This window comes from Ornithodoros turicata, chromosome 1 (genome assembly GCF_037126465.1).
Source record: "Ornithodoros turicata isolate Travis chromosome 1, ASM3712646v1, whole genome shotgun sequence".
In the NCBI taxonomy this organism is placed as follows: domain Eukaryota; kingdom Metazoa; phylum Arthropoda; class Arachnida; order Ixodida; family Argasidae; genus Ornithodoros; species Ornithodoros turicata.
Window position 1 is genome coordinate 179,661,105 of NC_088201.1, and position 18,105 is coordinate 179,679,209.

At 45.7% G+C, this 18,105-nt stretch overlaps 1 protein-coding gene across 2 annotated transcripts; it reads left to right on the forward strand.

Annotated features, from left to right (window-relative positions):
- Positions 1-108: 108 nt before the first annotated feature.
- LOC135378848 (uncharacterized) lies at positions 109-16,288 on the forward strand. 2 transcript variants are annotated; one of them, XM_064611984.1, is made up of 6 exons: positions 109-198; positions 1,380-1,495; positions 1,612-1,843; positions 5,647-5,799; positions 12,727-13,845; positions 15,866-16,288. In XM_064611984.1, exons 3-6 carry the CDS (start codon positions 1,711-1,713, stop codon positions 16,216-16,218), a joined length of 1,758 nt encoding a protein of 585 aa, XP_064468054.1. In that variant the 5' UTR covers positions 109-198; positions 1,380-1,495; positions 1,612-1,710; the 3' UTR covers positions 16,219-16,288. The 2 variants fall into 2 exon arrangements, with proteins under 2 accessions (XP_064468054.1, XP_064468053.1); XM_064611983.1 differs by lacking the exon at positions 109-198 and adding an exon at positions 226-431.
- Positions 16,289-18,105: the final 1,817 nt, after the last annotated feature.

The window sequence follows — 18,105 nt, forward strand, 5'->3', positions numbered from 1 at the left end:
CGTAAATTTAGTGTTGGCTTTCTTGCATGGACTTTCTTCAAACTTTGTGCCATAATCTGCGATTTTATTAGTCTTAGGCATATTATTGTATTTCACGCATCCACGGCTGCGTGGCTGCATCCAACCACTATGCCGCCACACAACGTTCAGCAATGGAAGCATTGAATGGGAGAATCAATAGAAGATAGAAGTTTGCAGGTATACAAGTAATGAATGGAAGAAGAAGTCACTTAAAAGGTTAGCCAGCTGTAGGACTCGCACCGGTAATCCAGCAGATGTGGGTCGAGTCCTACAGTCGGCCAACCTTTTCAGTGCTACTTCTTCTTTCGTTCATTGTTCTTCGGCACTTGAGGCTTTTTGTGTTGTTGTCCCTTGTTCTGCGTTCAAGCGTCTGAACACATACTTTCCATCTTGATACAAGTGGTTCCAAGGTTTAGTACATATGGTTTAGTAGTACACAAGCAGTCGTTACGGCAGGTCCTTACTCTGCACTTTGAGAGTTTGGAAGTGTGGTACCTTGTAAATGTGGGGCGCCATGTCTACGTAGCTTATTAGGAGCGCCACTCGATTTTGACCATGACATCTGCATTCCTGAATGTAGTTATGCAAGCTGCATCGAAATTCGTTATTAATACAGTGAGACCTTCCTATCTTGGACACCCGCGGTGCAGCCGAAATGTGTCCTACTTTGGGAGGTGTCCGAGGGAAACAAATAAAAAGAAAAAGGAAAAGAACACAGCTGTGTCGCCAGAAATGCCCTCCTTCTTCAATTCATAGTCATATGTGACACCTGGTACCTCTCTACTCACTCTTCGCTGATAATTATTGCTAATTTTGGTAGATTCAATCCCGTGCGGATTCCAGTCAATGGTGTTACCTTCAGAGCCTTTCGAGCAGTGTGCTGCTTGATTGCGAGTTTAAACCCACCTGGAATTAAGCTGAAGGACTTGTCTCTGAATCGTCAGCCCACTTTTGATTGCCTTTGTGCAGAGCATGTACAAAGGCTCTAGATAAACCAATTACAAGTGCTCACGCTAAAGAATACTTACAATGTAGACTGACAGGACCCCTTTTTGGAATCCAAAAACTACATAGACACATAGAGAATTTTGTCCCCATGTATTTTCAATGAGAGCCTGCTGGTGCAATGGGGAGGTGTCCGATTTCGGACTGTTTTACTGTTTATTAAAAAAAAAAAAAAAAAACTAATTAACCTGTGTAGTTGAAGATGGCCTTGCAGAGACACACTGACAGTTCTATATTTTTTGCATAATGACAGTTTAAATACGGTTGTCCACGTTGTTACCCATTGCACAAATTACACGTTGCTTCCTCAACTAGGAAGTATTCTAATACAGGTATCATGCTTCTTTCTCCAGAATAAGCAATGGCCACAAGTGATCCTGCCGAGAACATCTCACTGACACTCACATTTTATTACACGGGACCGATGGACATGCCGAAGAGCTAAACACGTGCCATGCTCCTAGGAAAAGTGAGTGTGCAGTTTAATAGGTTCACCGCTTAGCGTGTTCACGTTCTCTGAGCATACGACAGCCGTTGACGTATTATTTGTTTCTCAACGTACTTGTCTGTTTGACGTCATTTCAGGGATAAAGGGTGTCTGCTTCGCGTTAATGAAGAGCCGAGAGATACTTGTGCATTTGAGTCACCAATTTCCAGCCCATCAGAGATTGACGGCTGTCATAAATGGAGCTGCCCCCAAAGTTCAGCTATCAGCTCACGAGAGTAAAATGTGAACCTCCTGATGTTCCATGTCTACCAGACGAGGGCCAGATACAGCAACAGCACTGCAACGAGCCTGCTTTACAGGCTTTTGGAGGTGAGAGTTACAGTAAAAATCCGTGACTTGAAAACCCGAGACGAAGTAGAGGACGATAAGAGACAAACACGGTCTCAAGCTCAGCTCAAGTAAGTTGTGCTTGTAAGTTGAGCTGAGTTTTGAGACAGTGTTTGTGTTTGTCTGTTATCGTCCTCTATCTCATCTCGGGTTTTCATGTCATGGATCGTCACCACCAGCTTGCTTGCTATCTAACTTTCCTTTTGTTACAGTAAAAGTTTTGTAAGCCATGCACTCGGGTTGTGAATGCTATCTGTGAAGTATTCCTGAGGAACTTCCTGCAGTGAACTATTGCGTAGTATGCTATTCCAAAGTTATTGCGAACTATGCTATTGCACACTTTTGCAAACTATGCTATTCCAAAGTTATTGCAAACTATGCTATTGCACACTTTTGCAAACTATGCTATTCCAAAGTTATTGCAAACTATGCTATTACACACTTTTGCAAACGATACTATTCCAAAGTTATTGCAAACTATGCTATTCCAAAGTTATTGCAAACTATGCCATTGCACACTTTTGCAAACTATGCTATTCCAAAGCTATTGCAAAGTATGCTATTGCAGACTATGCTACTGGGTCATTCCATGCCAAACGTCCCAGACATTGCGCACGACCGTCCCCGATGTCTTTTCGAATAAATTATGGTTGATTGTTCCCATGCAGCGAATGTACTCCCGGCTTATTTTTGCCCAAAAAATATTTTTCGCGCCATGGCCGCCTCTTGAAGATTGCGATTTGACATGTAACCTACCTGGCGAAAAAAAATTCTAGCAAAATAGCTTTTGCACGAATTCCAACCAAATCTCTTCTGAGTGAAGGCCAAGCATAATACTTTCGTGCGAAGACCAGTTGAAGGTTGATGGACACATTTTATCGAGAGTTTATGCCCCGAGAAAACTGGGAGAGTTCGGGAACTTTTGGCATTATTTACGGAACTCTGCAATGTTTTCAGAGCTATTTAAACTGTTTAGCTCTGCTGTGTAGGAGGCATAGAACGTGTTAAAAATATATTGAGGCGCGCAGACCTGGAAGAGTACGCGGAAAGAAATCAAGAATTTCAGAAATATTGCTTCTTACCACATATTCAGCCATCAATTGCACGCTGAGGTGGTCCTGATAAAAATGTGAGACAAATTGCATTTGATAGTGTGCCCCTTGAACATATATTTTACAAAGTTTCATCGAAACAGTTTTTGTTTTAGCAGCGAAAAAAAAAAATTTGAACTTGACCACCCCCGTACTCATCCGGCATTGCCCCTCAAGGCTGCTTCATCCGTAGACGCATCACAGCTGCCACTGCCAAACGCATACAGGAGAGGCACTTTGATCGGAGGCGACACCTTGCTCCAGAGCTGGCTCCTTATATTCAATGACGTCACTTGGACAGTTTTAAATCTTTCCTTCTCTTATTGTGTTCTTTGGTGATAGCCGAAAGAGTGAAGTTGAAGAGTCGAGTTGTGAGTTGTTGTCGACTGGTGAAGGAGAGTCTGTTTTTTTTTCTGTGTTTCTCCATAACTTTCTGTGTATCCGTTCCTCCTCCTTCCTATTTGTTTGTTTCTCTTTGCTTTTGGGAATAGCAAGCCTCCATCATGACTAACCTTTCCCTTCCTTTTTTTTATAATCATTAAACATATCCCCTCCCCTCCACCCATTATTGCCTGGCGCTGTAGAGTGAGTGTTAGTTAGCGCTGTGTGCGTCATTGCTCGAACAGATTATGGTTATTAAATAGCTCGCCAGTGCCCGTTGTCACCGAAGTTCATCCCTGGGCCCAGTGCTCCTACTGAACTGGGTCGCTGCAGTAGGCCGTTCCCATGAAAACCTGAAGCTTTGAAGATTAATTTCTTTAATTTGTTGTTTAGTTTGTTTGTTTTTTGCTGAAGAACGCATTTTGGTTTGGGAAGCTCCTGTGTGTGTTTGGCAGCAGCTGCGACAATGCGTCTTCGGGTGAAGCAGCCTTGAGGTGCAATGCTGGATAAGTGCGGGGGTTGGTCAAGTTAAACATTTTTTTTTTCGCTGCTAAAACAAAAAGTGTTTCGATGAAACTTTGTAAAATAAATGTCCAAGGGGCACAGTATCAAATGCAATTTGTCTCATATCTTTATCAGGACCACCTCAGTGTGCAATTGACATCCGAATATGTGGTAAGAAGCAATATTTCCGAAATTCATCATTTCTTTCTGCGTACTCTTCCAAGTCTGCGCGCCTCAAAATATTTTTAGCACGTTCTATGCCTCCTGCACAGCAGCGCTAAACAGTTTAAATAGCTCTGAAAACATTGCAGAGATGCGTAAAAAATTCCAAAAGTTCCCGAAAATTTTTCAGTTTTCTCTGCGTGAACTCTCGATAAAAAGTGTCCATCAACCTTCAACTGGTCTTGGCACGAAAGTATTATGCTTTGCCTTCACTCAGAAGAGATTTGGTTGGAATTCCCGCAAAAGCTATTTTGCTAGAATTTTTTTTGCCAGGTAGGTTACAAATCAAACAATAGCTGTCAAATCGCAATCTTCAAGAGGCGGCCACGGCGCGAAAAAATTTTTTCCAGCAAAAATAAGCCGGGAGTACATTGGCTGCATGGGAACAATCAACCACAGTTTATTTGACAGAAATCGGGGATGGTCGAGCGCAACGTCTGGGACGTTTGGCATGGAATGACCCTATTGCAAAGTGTCATTGCAGACTATTACAAACTATGCTGTTGGAAAACTTTATTGAAACTATTGCAAAACAGGGTTTTTGTAAAGTATGTAATCAGAGGGTGCACATGCTGGAAAGTACTAGTCCCGAGGCTGAAATGCACAACAGACAAAGACCAATGTTCCTGGGAACATGAACAATTGAAAAATGGCAGTCGTCGAAAAATCGAGAGTTGTGCGGTTCGCATCCTGCCGTTGCCTGACTTTTTCTATGACTGCCATGTTCCAGTCATTCAGACAGTCAATGTTCCGTGCAGTGTTCTGGGGGGTAGGCGTCGTACGTCTGGCTATCTCGTTTGAAGCAACATTTTGTCAACTAACATGTTCCTGCATGGAACATGTACGGATAAGTTGCAGTAGAACCACGACCTACGTACTGGATTACAACGACCACATCATGGGCACCCTTTCCCAGCACCACATTTGAAAGCTAGCAGTGGTGCCGCTCATCGGCCCAGTTAATGCTTCCTCAACTTCTACAACACTTTGTACTTCAGCTTACCGTAATATTTTTGTACAAGTGGTGGATATTCCACAGAAGATGTTTCATTGTAATCTTGATTATCATCATCATTCTACGCGTTTTCGTAGGAGCTCTTGCTGTCGTCTGCTTCGGTACTCGTACGTCTGCTTCTGCACGTTCAAAATTCAAATTTCCATTGCCCAATCACGATGCAGACCTCGCGGGCCGACGAGTAACACCCCTAGTGGATCGTGCGGACGGGCTCCTCATGCGGGTTGATGATTATGGCACGGTCGTTATAATCTACAGGTTTTCCCGGCGATTTTAATCCGAGTGCCAGCTAAATTAATCCGTGCCCCATAAAGTTTGCATGGCACGTGGATTAATTTCGATGGCGCTTGGATTAAAATCGCCGGGAAAACCTCTAGTAGATGTCGTGAGTAGAACCATAACCAGATTCCAGAAGGGGACTGTGATAAACTGTGAAGACTTACTGTGAAGAAGTTTTACAATGTGGCTTATTTCTCCCCTTTTTTGTGTTGGGAGGGGGGGGGGGAGGTACAGTATCGCCCCCTGGTGATGAGACTCCCCCTAAAGTTGTTCGTATTTTCGTTTTGCCTCAGGGGAGACAGTTGGAATGTGCCACATCAAAGAAGAACCTCCTGACGACTGTTCAGATGAACATCAGATGATAGAAGTGCAAACGGAGCCCTACAACACTGCAATTTTGACGGAGCGAGACTGTGCTAGACGCAGCCATGACTCAACATCCGAAGGTGGTACAAAATGATCAATTGATTTAGAAGTGAAATATCATAGTGACTGGGTGTGCATAGGGACCCGTGTTTTTAGGGTAACACCTGCTTACAGGCCACTGGGCGTGCACAAAAGACGGGATGCAACAGAGACACTTTTTCAATTTTCCGTTTTCGGCTTTCCAACACACGTTCTTGCTTACTAGGGACACACTCACAGTGGACAAAATTGTGCCGATTTTGTCCACAATTTGCCTTTATCTGGATATTTGAAGCATCAGTTGCAGACGTACTGCAGAGCAGATGATGTTTCCAGTTGTGGAGGCAGGCAATACAGCCACGGTAATGAAGGAACCGAGAGACACGGGACACGAAGACAAGCACAAGAGTTCTCAGATACAGTAATGATTTAATAACACCAAGCCTCCTAAATACCTAACAACTCACGGAGGGAGTTAGTCTGCGCCCTATCTCTTTTATCGATCATCTTAGTTAGTCTGCGCCCTATCTCTTTTATCGATCATCTTAGTTAGTCTGCGCCCTATCTCTTTTATCGAAGCCACGGTAGTCTTGCATGGGTTTCTGGAGAACCCGAGTTCACACCCGCGGAGGAGGACAAGTCTTTTGAAGAAACTCGCAATGCTTAATGCAATTGATTAATACTTATTAAACATGCACATCCGAACGCTTATGCCTCTGTGACACAATGTTATAAAAGTATTGCGTTCCGAACGCAACGTACCACGTGAGCTCCCCTGTCGCTCTCACCTTTTCGCCCACTTTTTGTAATGACGTTTCATTGTGGAGGAAGCAAGTGCAAAGTTTTCATTTCTGTTACTACAATGACTTAAAGTTGCGCAGAAGTCATTTTTAACACCCAGTTTTCTAGCTATAAAACTGTTAAGTAGGCCAATAAGATGCACCATGCGAAGTAATTTGCACCACAGAATCATAATTATTGCAGAAATTGAATTTAAAATACGCCGCAAAAAGCGACCGTGCGCAACGGCGGTGAAGAGCAGTACCAGCCTGTGATCTGCCTGGAACCTCGCGCTGATGCTATAAGGAGAACGCTCGCTACTCGCTATATTCGCTTGGTCTAGAGAAATGTTGTCTGCTACTCCGCTGTCGTCTGCTACTCGGCTGTTCAGGGTTCTGATAAAGCCTTTCTCCTTGCTCGGTAATGCTTCAGCCGCTCCTTCTATCCCCAATTCTCCGGGAGAACTGGCAAAACAGGTTTACGGCGGCAAAGGGACAAGGCGCTGACCCCCACTGACCGGCGAACCAAAACGAGTTCTCCTTATACCGTCATCGGTGATGTGGCATCATACCTCCTCATCCTCGTTATAACTGGAGTGGTGAGTTAAGGGTGAACGCGCGGAGCCATGTTTATGTGAGTTTTTTTTTCTGGGTAACAAATTGCACACATCAAAACCTTTCGCGCTATTCGGTAAAATGACACAGACGCTTTCATCAGATGTCTTAATCTGAAATTTTTTTGGATGGCCTTCTGTACTCCTTTAAAGGGGCACTAAAATGCAAAAACAAGTTATCGTACTTGTTATCGTAATTCGAAACTTTGATTCCGTTACGGAGCTACTACAATCAAAATTATACCGGACTCTTTCTTGCTTTGGCGCTGAGCAGTGAACGTCATTTCAGCTCGTGCGTCTGTGTTTTTAGTCCATGCTGCGCGTGCCACGCTGTGGAGAGGTCCCGGTGAAAAACATAGTGCGCGTTCCGAAGCGGACTACCGTAGCTGTCCGAAGGATGTAAATGTTGTCAGTGGAACATTCGTGTGAACTGTTGTGGGCTAAAATTCAGTGAATCGACATTGAAAACTGCAGCAGTGCGCATCATGCCGTGCAAATCATGCCGTGCGCATCATGCCGTGCGCATCGTGCGCATACGGAACACTACGATAGGACCCATTCCAAATCCACACACCCACGATACGTATTCTAGCGCTTCTCCTGCTGTCTCAATGGATGCCACCAATCTTTGCCTCCTGGGGATGCCATTCGTTGCTTCCAAAGACGGCCCTGTCTTCATTGCATTTTCTTCTAAACGATAGCGCTGTGTGAGCTAATTTTGTTTGCGTTATACTAACTGAAACACGGACTTTCATTTGAGAGCACGTCGCTTTTGCGTTTTAGTGCCCCTTTAACGCCTGTAAAGCAGGAGTCTGCCCCTGAGAGTCGTAGAACTGCCTTCAGCAAACATAATAAACATAATATAATATACAGTCGCCGTCCGATTTTTTTGGACTCGGTGGGAATCGCGCAAAAGTCCGAATAATCGTGCAGTCCGAAAAAACGAATTTCGCGAAAATACTCCAAATGCCGGGAGATGACATAACGAAAGAAAGAGAGGACTCCGACTTAACATAACAAATAACAACTTTAAGCAGACGTTTCGCCTGTCATACGATGGACATCATCAGTGCAAGACTGAGCGCTCAGTCTTGCACTGATGATGTCCGTCGTATGACAGGCGAAACGTCTGCTTAAAGTTATTTGTTACGTTAAGTCGGAGTCCTCTCTTTCTTTTTTTTCGCTTCGAAAAAACGAATGCTTGAAACGAATTTCGCTTCAAAGTAAACTTTACTAAGCCCTAATAGGCTGGAAAATTTGTCGATGCTTTCCTAACGCGCTTCCAGCTCTGCGTGATTATATCAGCTTCTATTTCCCGAAGCGACATTTCGTAAATGTACACTCTCATAGGCACCGCCGTCATCAAGTCCGCAAGTCGGCTTCACCTAACGCATGCGTGCTGTAGGTGAAGCTCGCTTTACAGCGCTGTCGAGAGACTCGCGGACAAACAGCACATGCTGGGCTGTTGGCCAAAAACCTCTTCTACTCAGAGGAATGGAAAATGAACAATCAACACTGCCTATTTTTTGGCTCAATATTTTAGTTGGTTGATTTCTTTTGATACGAATTTCGGATGATACCAATATTTTCCGTCACCCCAAGAGAGAAATTCGCTGGTTGGGCAAACAGAGTCCGAAATATCGAGCGACGGAGCTGCACGGCGTCCGAAATTTTGGACGTTCTTATACATGAACTCTATGGGACCAGAGGCCGTTCGGCGAACGAGTCCGAATAATCGAGCATCTCCGAAAAATCGGTCGGCGACTGTAGAATATCACTTCCCGTCAACGTCCCGGGATGTAGTCCGGCGCCTCCCTCGACGCTGACTCGGAAATATTGCGGTTTGAAAAGCGAGCCAAAATTTTCTTAAATTACACGTTCTAGAGGCTTCATGTTAGCTTATGGTCCTGACATAGTTGTCGTTCCAAGGGAAGCGTGGGAAGATGCGTTACATTGTGAACCAATCCTTTACTGTCAGATTACTGTTTTTGGGAAATTATTATTACCGTAATTTTACGCGTACAAGCCGTAGGGCCGGTTTTTAGGAAAATTTTAAAATTTTCTGGCAGGTAAGCTGCGGACAAAAGGACTCAGCTAATTCGTGCGGTAAGCCAGTGACGCAGATACAAGATCAATAGTGACTTCAATGCAGTGAAAATGGATATCACATCAACGGGGTCTTCCGACAAAGGAGGCCATAGAGAAGGCCATAAAGCCTGTGGTCCATTGCATGGTGTACAACAAAGGAGGTCATTTCTACCAAGATAGGCAGGCTTGCCTATCATGGAATTTATCCACCAGCTAGCCTGCATTTACGCCATTCTGTCAAAGGTCATTTCTAGTGTTCTACTACTATTAGATGGTGCCCTTGTTGCGTGCTTTCCATGGAACGCCTGTCAGTGGCCTTCCAGAAGACACAAATCGCTGTAACTACTTTGGTTAGAGTTGCATGGCGGAAGGCAACAAGGGGGGGGGTCAGTCTACCTGAATGTGGATGCGCCCCTGTTACGCATTGTTTGGGCATTCGCAGGGGGGTGCTGTGCTGTCCCAGAAAACACGAGACACTGTCGGCCCTTTCGTTAAAACCAGGGTAGGGAAAAAATACCAGGTAAAATAGTCCAGAGCACCTATGAAAAAAAAAAAAAAAAGAGGGACTCGTAAGCAGCGGCTACTACGCGTAAAATTATGGTAATAATAATTAGTTATTATAATATAATTGTGAATTAATTATTACAGTCGACCCGCGTTTATCCGGACTTCATTTATCCGAATCCTGCGCTATCCGGACAAAAAAAGCACGGGGACGGATTTCTCCCCACGTATTTCGCCCTCGTTTATCCGGACTTCAGCTTCCGGACTCGGACGAGAATTCCAGGGAACAGAAGTGACTAATGCCCAACAATCGGCTTGCTTCAGTTATCCGGTCATTGTCCAGGAATGACGCTTGGCCCACACCTAGTCAAGCGAGGTCGAGAACCCTGGTCGTGGCCTCCTTTTTGCTGACACAAAGACGGTGTTGCTAGGAAGAATTTTCTCCCTTTCCGACTTTGCACGTTACACGAAAGTAAGTTACAGTAAAGTAAGTTTTCTGTGTAATGGTCAATAAAGATATCCTTTTAAGATCACTCTGGATTTTTGTGCTTCATGTATTCGATTCCCCCTCCATCCGGACATTTCCACAGGAAACGAAGCCGTCCGGATAAACGCGGGTCGACTGTATTAGGAAAGATGAGGGAAGCAGAGGGGGGGGGGGGGGGGATAAATTGTCTTGACATCAACGAGGAACTTCAAAGACCCTTCCGATGGAGCCCATTCGCATTGAGTGCATCAGCTGTGAAGTTACAATCTATCGTACTGTTAGTTCAGTGCGATCCCGTCAGTTCAGACTCCCAGAAACCAAAAGTTGGTTTGAACAAAGCGCAGTTCAAAGGAAAGGAAGCTGCTCTGAATGAGGGCTTCATGCATGGCTGTGTATACTGGCTGCGTAGGGCACTTGTCATGGCTCGCTAGGCCTTGCCAGGTAACGAGACGCCAGGGACATGAGGCTCATTCGCGTCTGGAAATTTTTAGCTTATGGGCAAGTATCTATGCATCTCAGAGTAGAAAATGTGTTATAATTGCATTGGTTGCATTCGTCTCTTCAGCCATGACTCGGTCCACATCGTTTGCGGCATTGAGCCGAACCCAGTCCCGAACCCTACGAACGTGAACATCGCCAATGCTTTTCTGGAATATGTCGGCGGTCATCCACGCTTTTTGATGTCTGTATCGTCAATAGTGAAGATCTTCGTCCCCTTATAAGTAGGGAGTGACTTTTTCGGGTTAAATGCCTTTCTCAGATTCGGGGGGGGGGGGGGTAAAAATCGGGCGCTATTTTTAAACATGTAAATCTGGGACAAATCATGCGATAATTGTGCCTTCGAGTGATATCGGGTGTTTCTCATCTTGTATATTAAGTCCTTTCCTAATCTTTTTTTTTTTGGCGGAGGGGAGGGGGGAGACCTACGAGCGCTAATCCCTGAAGGCATAGACAGCATGTTGGCCCGATATTGGGCCTACATTGCGAATATCGGTCCAATATTGGGTCAAGATGCTGTGCTGCTTTGGGAGTGCTTACACATATGGGTGTATTGCTGGGAGCGTAAGTGACCCGTTCTTAATGTGTCACCTTTGTTTTGTCTTGAGTGGAAACGTCCCTTGAGGGTTTCATAGTGGCTGGAATTCAGGGAGAAGTCTGGTTTAACCCGAACTGCTCGGAGGTAAGTTCGGGGGGGGGGGGGGGGGGGAGAATAACCGGGCAGAATCGGGTCTCATCCGAGAAAGTCACTGCCTACTTATAAGAGTGACACTTACTTTTGTCGACCACAAGGAAGCGGTTCATTTTTTTGCGTTCACGCACACCATTATAGTGATTAGTTCCCGGGATAGAGAAGGGTGTATGACTGATGCGCGATAATCCATGTATTGTCAACCAGAGCGTCCCGAGGATGTCACTGTAAGCTCAAGGCCGTCAACTGCTGCTTGCAAACGAAAGGAACATTTCATCCGCGCACGATAGATGGCATCGTGCATGTGGGTGGCGTGGCGCGGAAACAAGATGGCGCATGCTCGCTCTCGGAACTCAGTGTCGATACTCTGAAGCGTAGCTTATTTAGTGACTCTATGTTGGCCTAGAAGACGAGGTGTCACGCATTATCTGTACGCCGCCATAGCCTCCTCAGCTTTCTCCATATTGTGTTGAAATATATTCCGCAGGCGTTCCACGTCTATGGCAGTGCGTCTTCCGTAAGGCTCTCCGTCGCTACGGCACGTTTGTCGTCGTCAAGAAAATCACCTACCGTAGGCTGATTTCGTGACTTACGTCACCGTGCGAACGAAGCGTTTCCCCACGCGCACGCGATGACACCTTCCGTCTCGAGCTCTTTGCTGTTACCTTCGTCCTGTACTTGGCTGCCACCGGACAGTTCAAAAGCAGCGCGAAAAGGAGAAGCCTCAGAAGAAAAATCGCTATCCTTCGAATGACTGGGACTTCCTTTTGTAGGCACCAGATTCCTCCCGAAGCTCATCGCGTGTGCCACCTTTTGCCGCGGGAACAGGACACTGCTTGCGCCCTTTGTTTTCGTGACCCTAAAATCGGCGTTGGGGTCATACATGAAAGAACTGATGTTCTGAGGCTGGAACAACATAGAAGGGACAAATACATACAAAGCCTCAATTTGCCTAAGAAATTAACAATGAAAGATGAAAGTCACTGAAAAGGATAGCCAGCTGTAGGACTCGAACCCACATCTTCTGGATAAACCTTATCTCGTTCTTTTCCCTGTGTCGAGGCGGCGGCTAGGAAGTGTTCCGTTGTAGCGGGAGTTAAAATGCATTGATCTCTATGGCCCTCTGCCGGGGAATCCAAATTATTTCGTTATATCGCATTTCGTTGTAACGAGGTTTGTGTACAGTGGATATCGCAAAGTAGGATAGTTGGTCTCGTAATTTCTGAAGTGAAAAGTCTTCAAAATGAACACGGATACCGTAGAGTGGTGCTCATCTATTCCTCCCGATTTCTACGAAATTGCATTAGGTCAACCCGGGGTGATCAGATGGCTCATGGAGCAAGGTGCGCTGCGTAGCGACATGCGCTGCAGAATGTGCGGTCGCCCCGCGACGCTGTTCAGCCCAGCTAAGGGGACGGCGAGGTGGAGGTGCAGGAACCACGGCCACAACTGGGGAGAGTCCGTCTTCCATGATTCCGTGTTCAGGAACTACAAGATCCCACTGAAGCTCGCCCTGAAGCTGATGCACATCTTCGCCCACGATCAACACTCGTACAAGTACGTCACCCTGGAGTGTTCGAGAGCCACCAAAACAATCGGGGATCAGACGATCGTTCGCTGGCTGTCCCTGTGCAGATCTGTCGTCTCCGCGGCCGTTCAGAGGCAGATTGCGGCGGAAGGTAAAATTGGCGGAAGGGGAAAGATCGTGGAGGTCGACTTGAGTCTCTTCGACAAGTGGAAGCACCACAAGGGTCGTGCCAGGAAAGGTCAGTGGGTTCTGGGCATGGTAGAAAGGGAAGTAAGCCCAAATGCCCAGCACGAAGGAGGCAAGCTGAGGGCTGTGATTTGTCCCAAGAACAAGAGGGACAAGGCCACCCTTATACCGCTCATCAAGCGCCACGTCGAGAGAGGGACGACCATCGTCACGGACTCCTGGGGCGGCTACAGGAACCTCGGAACTCTGGGCGAAGACGCTCGGCAGTGGAGACGGCACGGGAGACCAAGATACTACGTACACAAGGTTGTCAACCACCGGCGCCAATTGGCTACGGGACCAAATTGTGAGGTGCACACTAAAACAATGGAGTCGACCTGGCGCCTTCTTAAACGATCGCTTCACCGCCGGGGCCCACAGAGGAAAGATATCCAGAGCTACCTGGACGAACAGCTGTGGCGGAGGCACGTTGAGAGGACGGGACTCGACCCGTTCGTCTACTTCCTGGAGTGTGCCGGAAGAGCGAGAAGCCGCGTCTTCTTGGGGACGCAAGCGCTCCAGTGTCACACACGTCCAGTGCCCCGCAACGAGAGCTTGGGGCGTCAGCCAGCACCACCTCAACGACGACGCACTGCTGTACCCAACCGCGGGCGTGCTGTTACGGCTGCCGTACCACGTGTGCCGACGTCCATGGCAGTTGGCGGTACTACAGGTGCGTTTTTTAATTTTTGTGGCTGTTTGCTTGTACGATTTTTTTTCGGTGAGAAAATCTGACTGTCAGCATCTCATGTCCTCTCTGATGAAAGAAAGAAGTCACTGAAAAGGTTGGCCAGCTGTAGGACTCGAACTCACATCTTCTGGATTACCGAGTTATCATATATATATATATATATCATATCTAAATCATATATTCGGCTATTTCTCGTCTATTTTTCATTTGTACATGTACTTGCTGGCTTGCACCGCGGTCTCCACAGGTGGCATCGTCACCGTGGGACACTGATGCCTCGCCGAGACACACTGTTAGCGCCGACCCAAGATCGTGTCACTTCCCTGCGCCAAGCTCAAGAGCTCCAAATAGAACGAAACAGCTGTCCTCAGCTGGGAGTGCACGGTCAAATTGTAAACATATCATATATATAAATATATACTGTAATTTCACGCGTATTAGCCGCGGCTTATGCGCGATTTTTTTTCTCACAGGCCCTCTGCGGCTTATCTGATGATTATTTTTCCTTGTATTTTTCTCATACGCGGATTTTAACGAAAGTGCCAACAGTGTCTCTGGAACAGCACCGCCCTGCTGACGCACGAGCAGTGCGTAACAGGGGAGGTGACAGTGATTCACGTCTTCTGGAAGGCCACTGACCCATCGATCCAAGAAAAACAGGCAGCAAGGGCACAATCCGATCTTGGTAGAACACTACAACTGACCTCCCTTGTTCTAAACCATGCCGACCCCGGAGTATGGACCACAGGGTTTATGGCCTTCTCTATGGTCTCCTTTGTCGCACAAATCAGTCACGTCGTATTGCCCACGGCTCATCTGAGAGTGCGGCTTATCTGCCAAAAAATTTTCAAAACGTTCCTAAAAACGGGACCTGCGGCTTATCTGCGGTGCGGTTTATACGCGTGAAATTACGGTATATATGAATGTATAACTGGGTACAGATGGACGCGAAAACAAATAGACTACAAGTAATGAAGAGACTTGGGAGGGATATAAGGGATTAAAAACACTTGCTACTTTTATTACATTAATAATTAAGGGGGTACTAGAAATAGATTTACAGTTAGGGGTCGACGTTTCGGCAGCAGCGCTGCCTTCAACAGGACTAAAAAGCTTTTTACGCTTTTTAGTCCTGTTGAAGGCAGCGCTGCTGCTGAAACGTCGACCCCTAACTGTAAGTCTATTTCTAGTACCCCCTTAATTATTAATGTAATAAAAGTAGCAAGTGTTTTTAATCCCTTATACGGCCTCCCAAGTCTCTTCATTACTTGTAGTCTATATAATAATAATAATAATAATAATGTTTTACTGGTGCCCAAGAACGGTCGTGACGACCCTAATGTTGGCGCACACAAACAAAACAGACTGTACATGAAGAAAAGAAAAAAAAAAATACATGACTTGAATTGAAAACGAGAAACGAGCACACGCACATTGTAATGTGAGAAACACATGCAATCGCACTGCAACAAAAGGGAAATTTTTAATCCGTCAAACTCCAACTCCAAAAGGGAAATTATCTGAAAAAGTCAAAGAAAAGAAATCTCCGAAAAATGAGAAGAGATATAACGCCTAAATGATGTACATGATGCTGAAAAAATATCAAGAGATGAAGGGAGCGAGTTAAACAAGATATACATATGTTGGACGGCCGTTTCAAGCTGATTGGCCCTCATCGGCACAGCGTAGGGATGTGACACGCTCTGGGGTCGACAAGAAACAGTGTGTCTCTGCAAGATATCAATGTTCCAGGTATATATATATATATATGTGTGTGTGTGAGTCTCAGCTATTTTATCTTTGTATATACTATATCATATCTATAGCATGTATCTTCTGTATCCCAATTACCGAGTCCTACAGCTGACTAACCTTTTCAGTGACTTTCTTTTACCATTAGTATCTTGGGCACTCGAGCCTGTCTGTGTATTTGTGCTTTCTATGTGTTCCAGCCTCAGAACATCAATATTTGCCAATATCATTTCTATTTTTCAACCATCAGAGCATGAGACTCCTTCACTGCTACAGACCAACGCTGCAGCTGCACCTGTTTCTGCGCCTCCAGATTCGAGCGCGCAGGCAGTTGGACGTGTACGGACACCACTAAGGCGTAGGATGCAGCAGGCCTCGCCTTACTCTCGACCAAGCGTGGCTCCAGCTATTACGGCGACGCCGAGCAATACAAGCAACGCCCCAGTCTTTGTAAATTTGGCTGCTGCACCTTTACCAGTGCAGGTGATGCCAACGCCTGTAATTCTCTGGCATCCCGGATTTGTATACCAACACCCACTACCCCTGGGTGTTAACGGTGATGTGGCTTTTCCTCTGCAAACCACCGGTTTCCTTGTACAGTAGCAAGAAAGAAAAAAAATATTAACTCGTGGATGTGCCAAAGTTGCTGGTCAATAAACGGACACCCACTTTTTGTGGTTTGTTGCTTCACTCATTATCTCTGAAGGGAAAGAGCAGCATTTCCATTACAACCAGTAGACATCGTTAGTTGAATGTATATCGTTGGAAACAAACTCTCAAACTCAACAAGCTCCGATTTCCTATTCGCTGTGGACTGCTTATGTAATAATACTTGGCTGTGAGACATTGATCTTAGCGCTTTTTATTGCACCTTGTCAGAAGAAGATAAATATACGTGGTCATAGGCATAGACTGAGGACTCTTTATGAGTTAAGTTACGGTGTGACAAATATAACGTAAGTTAAGTAATGTAACGTAAGTAAGTAATGTAAGTTAATAACTAAGTTCTTCAGCCCAAAATGTAACTCGCAGTTATGGAGTTCCTAAAAAAAAAGAACGAGTTACTTCCAAGTTAATTCGGACAGAAAATAGCAGTACACAGGTGGAGCGCGCGTGAGCAGTTGAGTTCGACCTTGGGTTGCCTGCGGAGGAGTGCAACATGCTTAGATCGTTTTCGTTTATGTCCAACAATTCGAAAGCTTTGCATGTTAATCTATCTCATCGTTCTTTAAGAGGCCGGTTTTCGTTTTTTCTTTTCTTCAAGAGGCCGGTTCTTTAAGAAGCCAAGAAGGCCGAAACAGCTGTCCAATACTGGCATGGCGACGTTTGACTTAGAAACATATGCTATACGTGCAGCCAAAGAGCTCCGGCTATTCTTTTCCTAGTATACTTCACTGGCTTCGCACTGGGCTTTCGGTGGTGACTTAGCTCACCCCGACGGAAGGAATCACGTGTTACGTGACCTTCTGACGCCATCCGCTCAAACGTTGCCTGCATGCATACTGCTGATGAGGCCCAAGAAGGTCGAAACAGCTGTCCAGTACTGGCATGGCGACGTTTGACTTACAAACATATGCTGTACGTGCAGCCAAAGAGCTCCGGCTATTTTTTTCCTAGTATATACTCATGGAACGATGCGACAACACCACAGGACATGTGTTTCGCCGTGTTTGCGGCTCGTCTGCTATGGGTAGCTGCGCATCGTTCGGAATTGGCAAACCAGGCGTCGCTCAGCGAGCGATATACACCTGGGAGGGTGACTGAGCACTCCTAAATGCCACACTGCAAGCCAGTGAATTATAATGAAGAGAAAAAAAAGCCATTAAAGAAACAGGTAAATGACACTAGACGTATTTGAAATTAAAAATTACAGATTAAAATGGCTTCTATGGCTGCACGCGCATAAGTTGAAATAAACAAATGCGGTTAACCACGAAAAATAAAGATATTCAATAAGGATCAGAAGTGGAGACCGTGCTTCTAGAGGACAAGGAATAAAAGGGGAACTTTATTAAAGACTAAGAGGGGGTATTCGACGATTCGACAGCAGCGCTGTCTTTAAGAGGAATGGGATATCATGGTGACGCAAGACAATTCCATAGAATGAGAGGGGAATATGTACAAGGGGAGAGGGCAGCACACGTGCTTTGTCAAACGAAGGTAAAAAGGTACAATGAATCACAGGCAGTCATGTTCTTCGCCGGAGGGCAATGCTTTCCTGGGGTGACCAACCGGGGAGTCTGAAAGTGATACCAAAGAGTGTATGTATTCAAAGAGCAGCATTCCGAGACACCCCCTCTGAAATCCGGCTTGACCTGATAGCAGAGGACTACGCAATGAAGCTAAGTTTACAGGGTGGTGCATGAGTACGTGAGGAGGAACAGATTTGGGCAGGGAGAGAGGACATATCTCAGGCGAACGATTCCCTTTTCGCGCCCTGACCTGATAACAACACCGATAACACGGCCGGGAGTTTTCGCTAAAGATAAA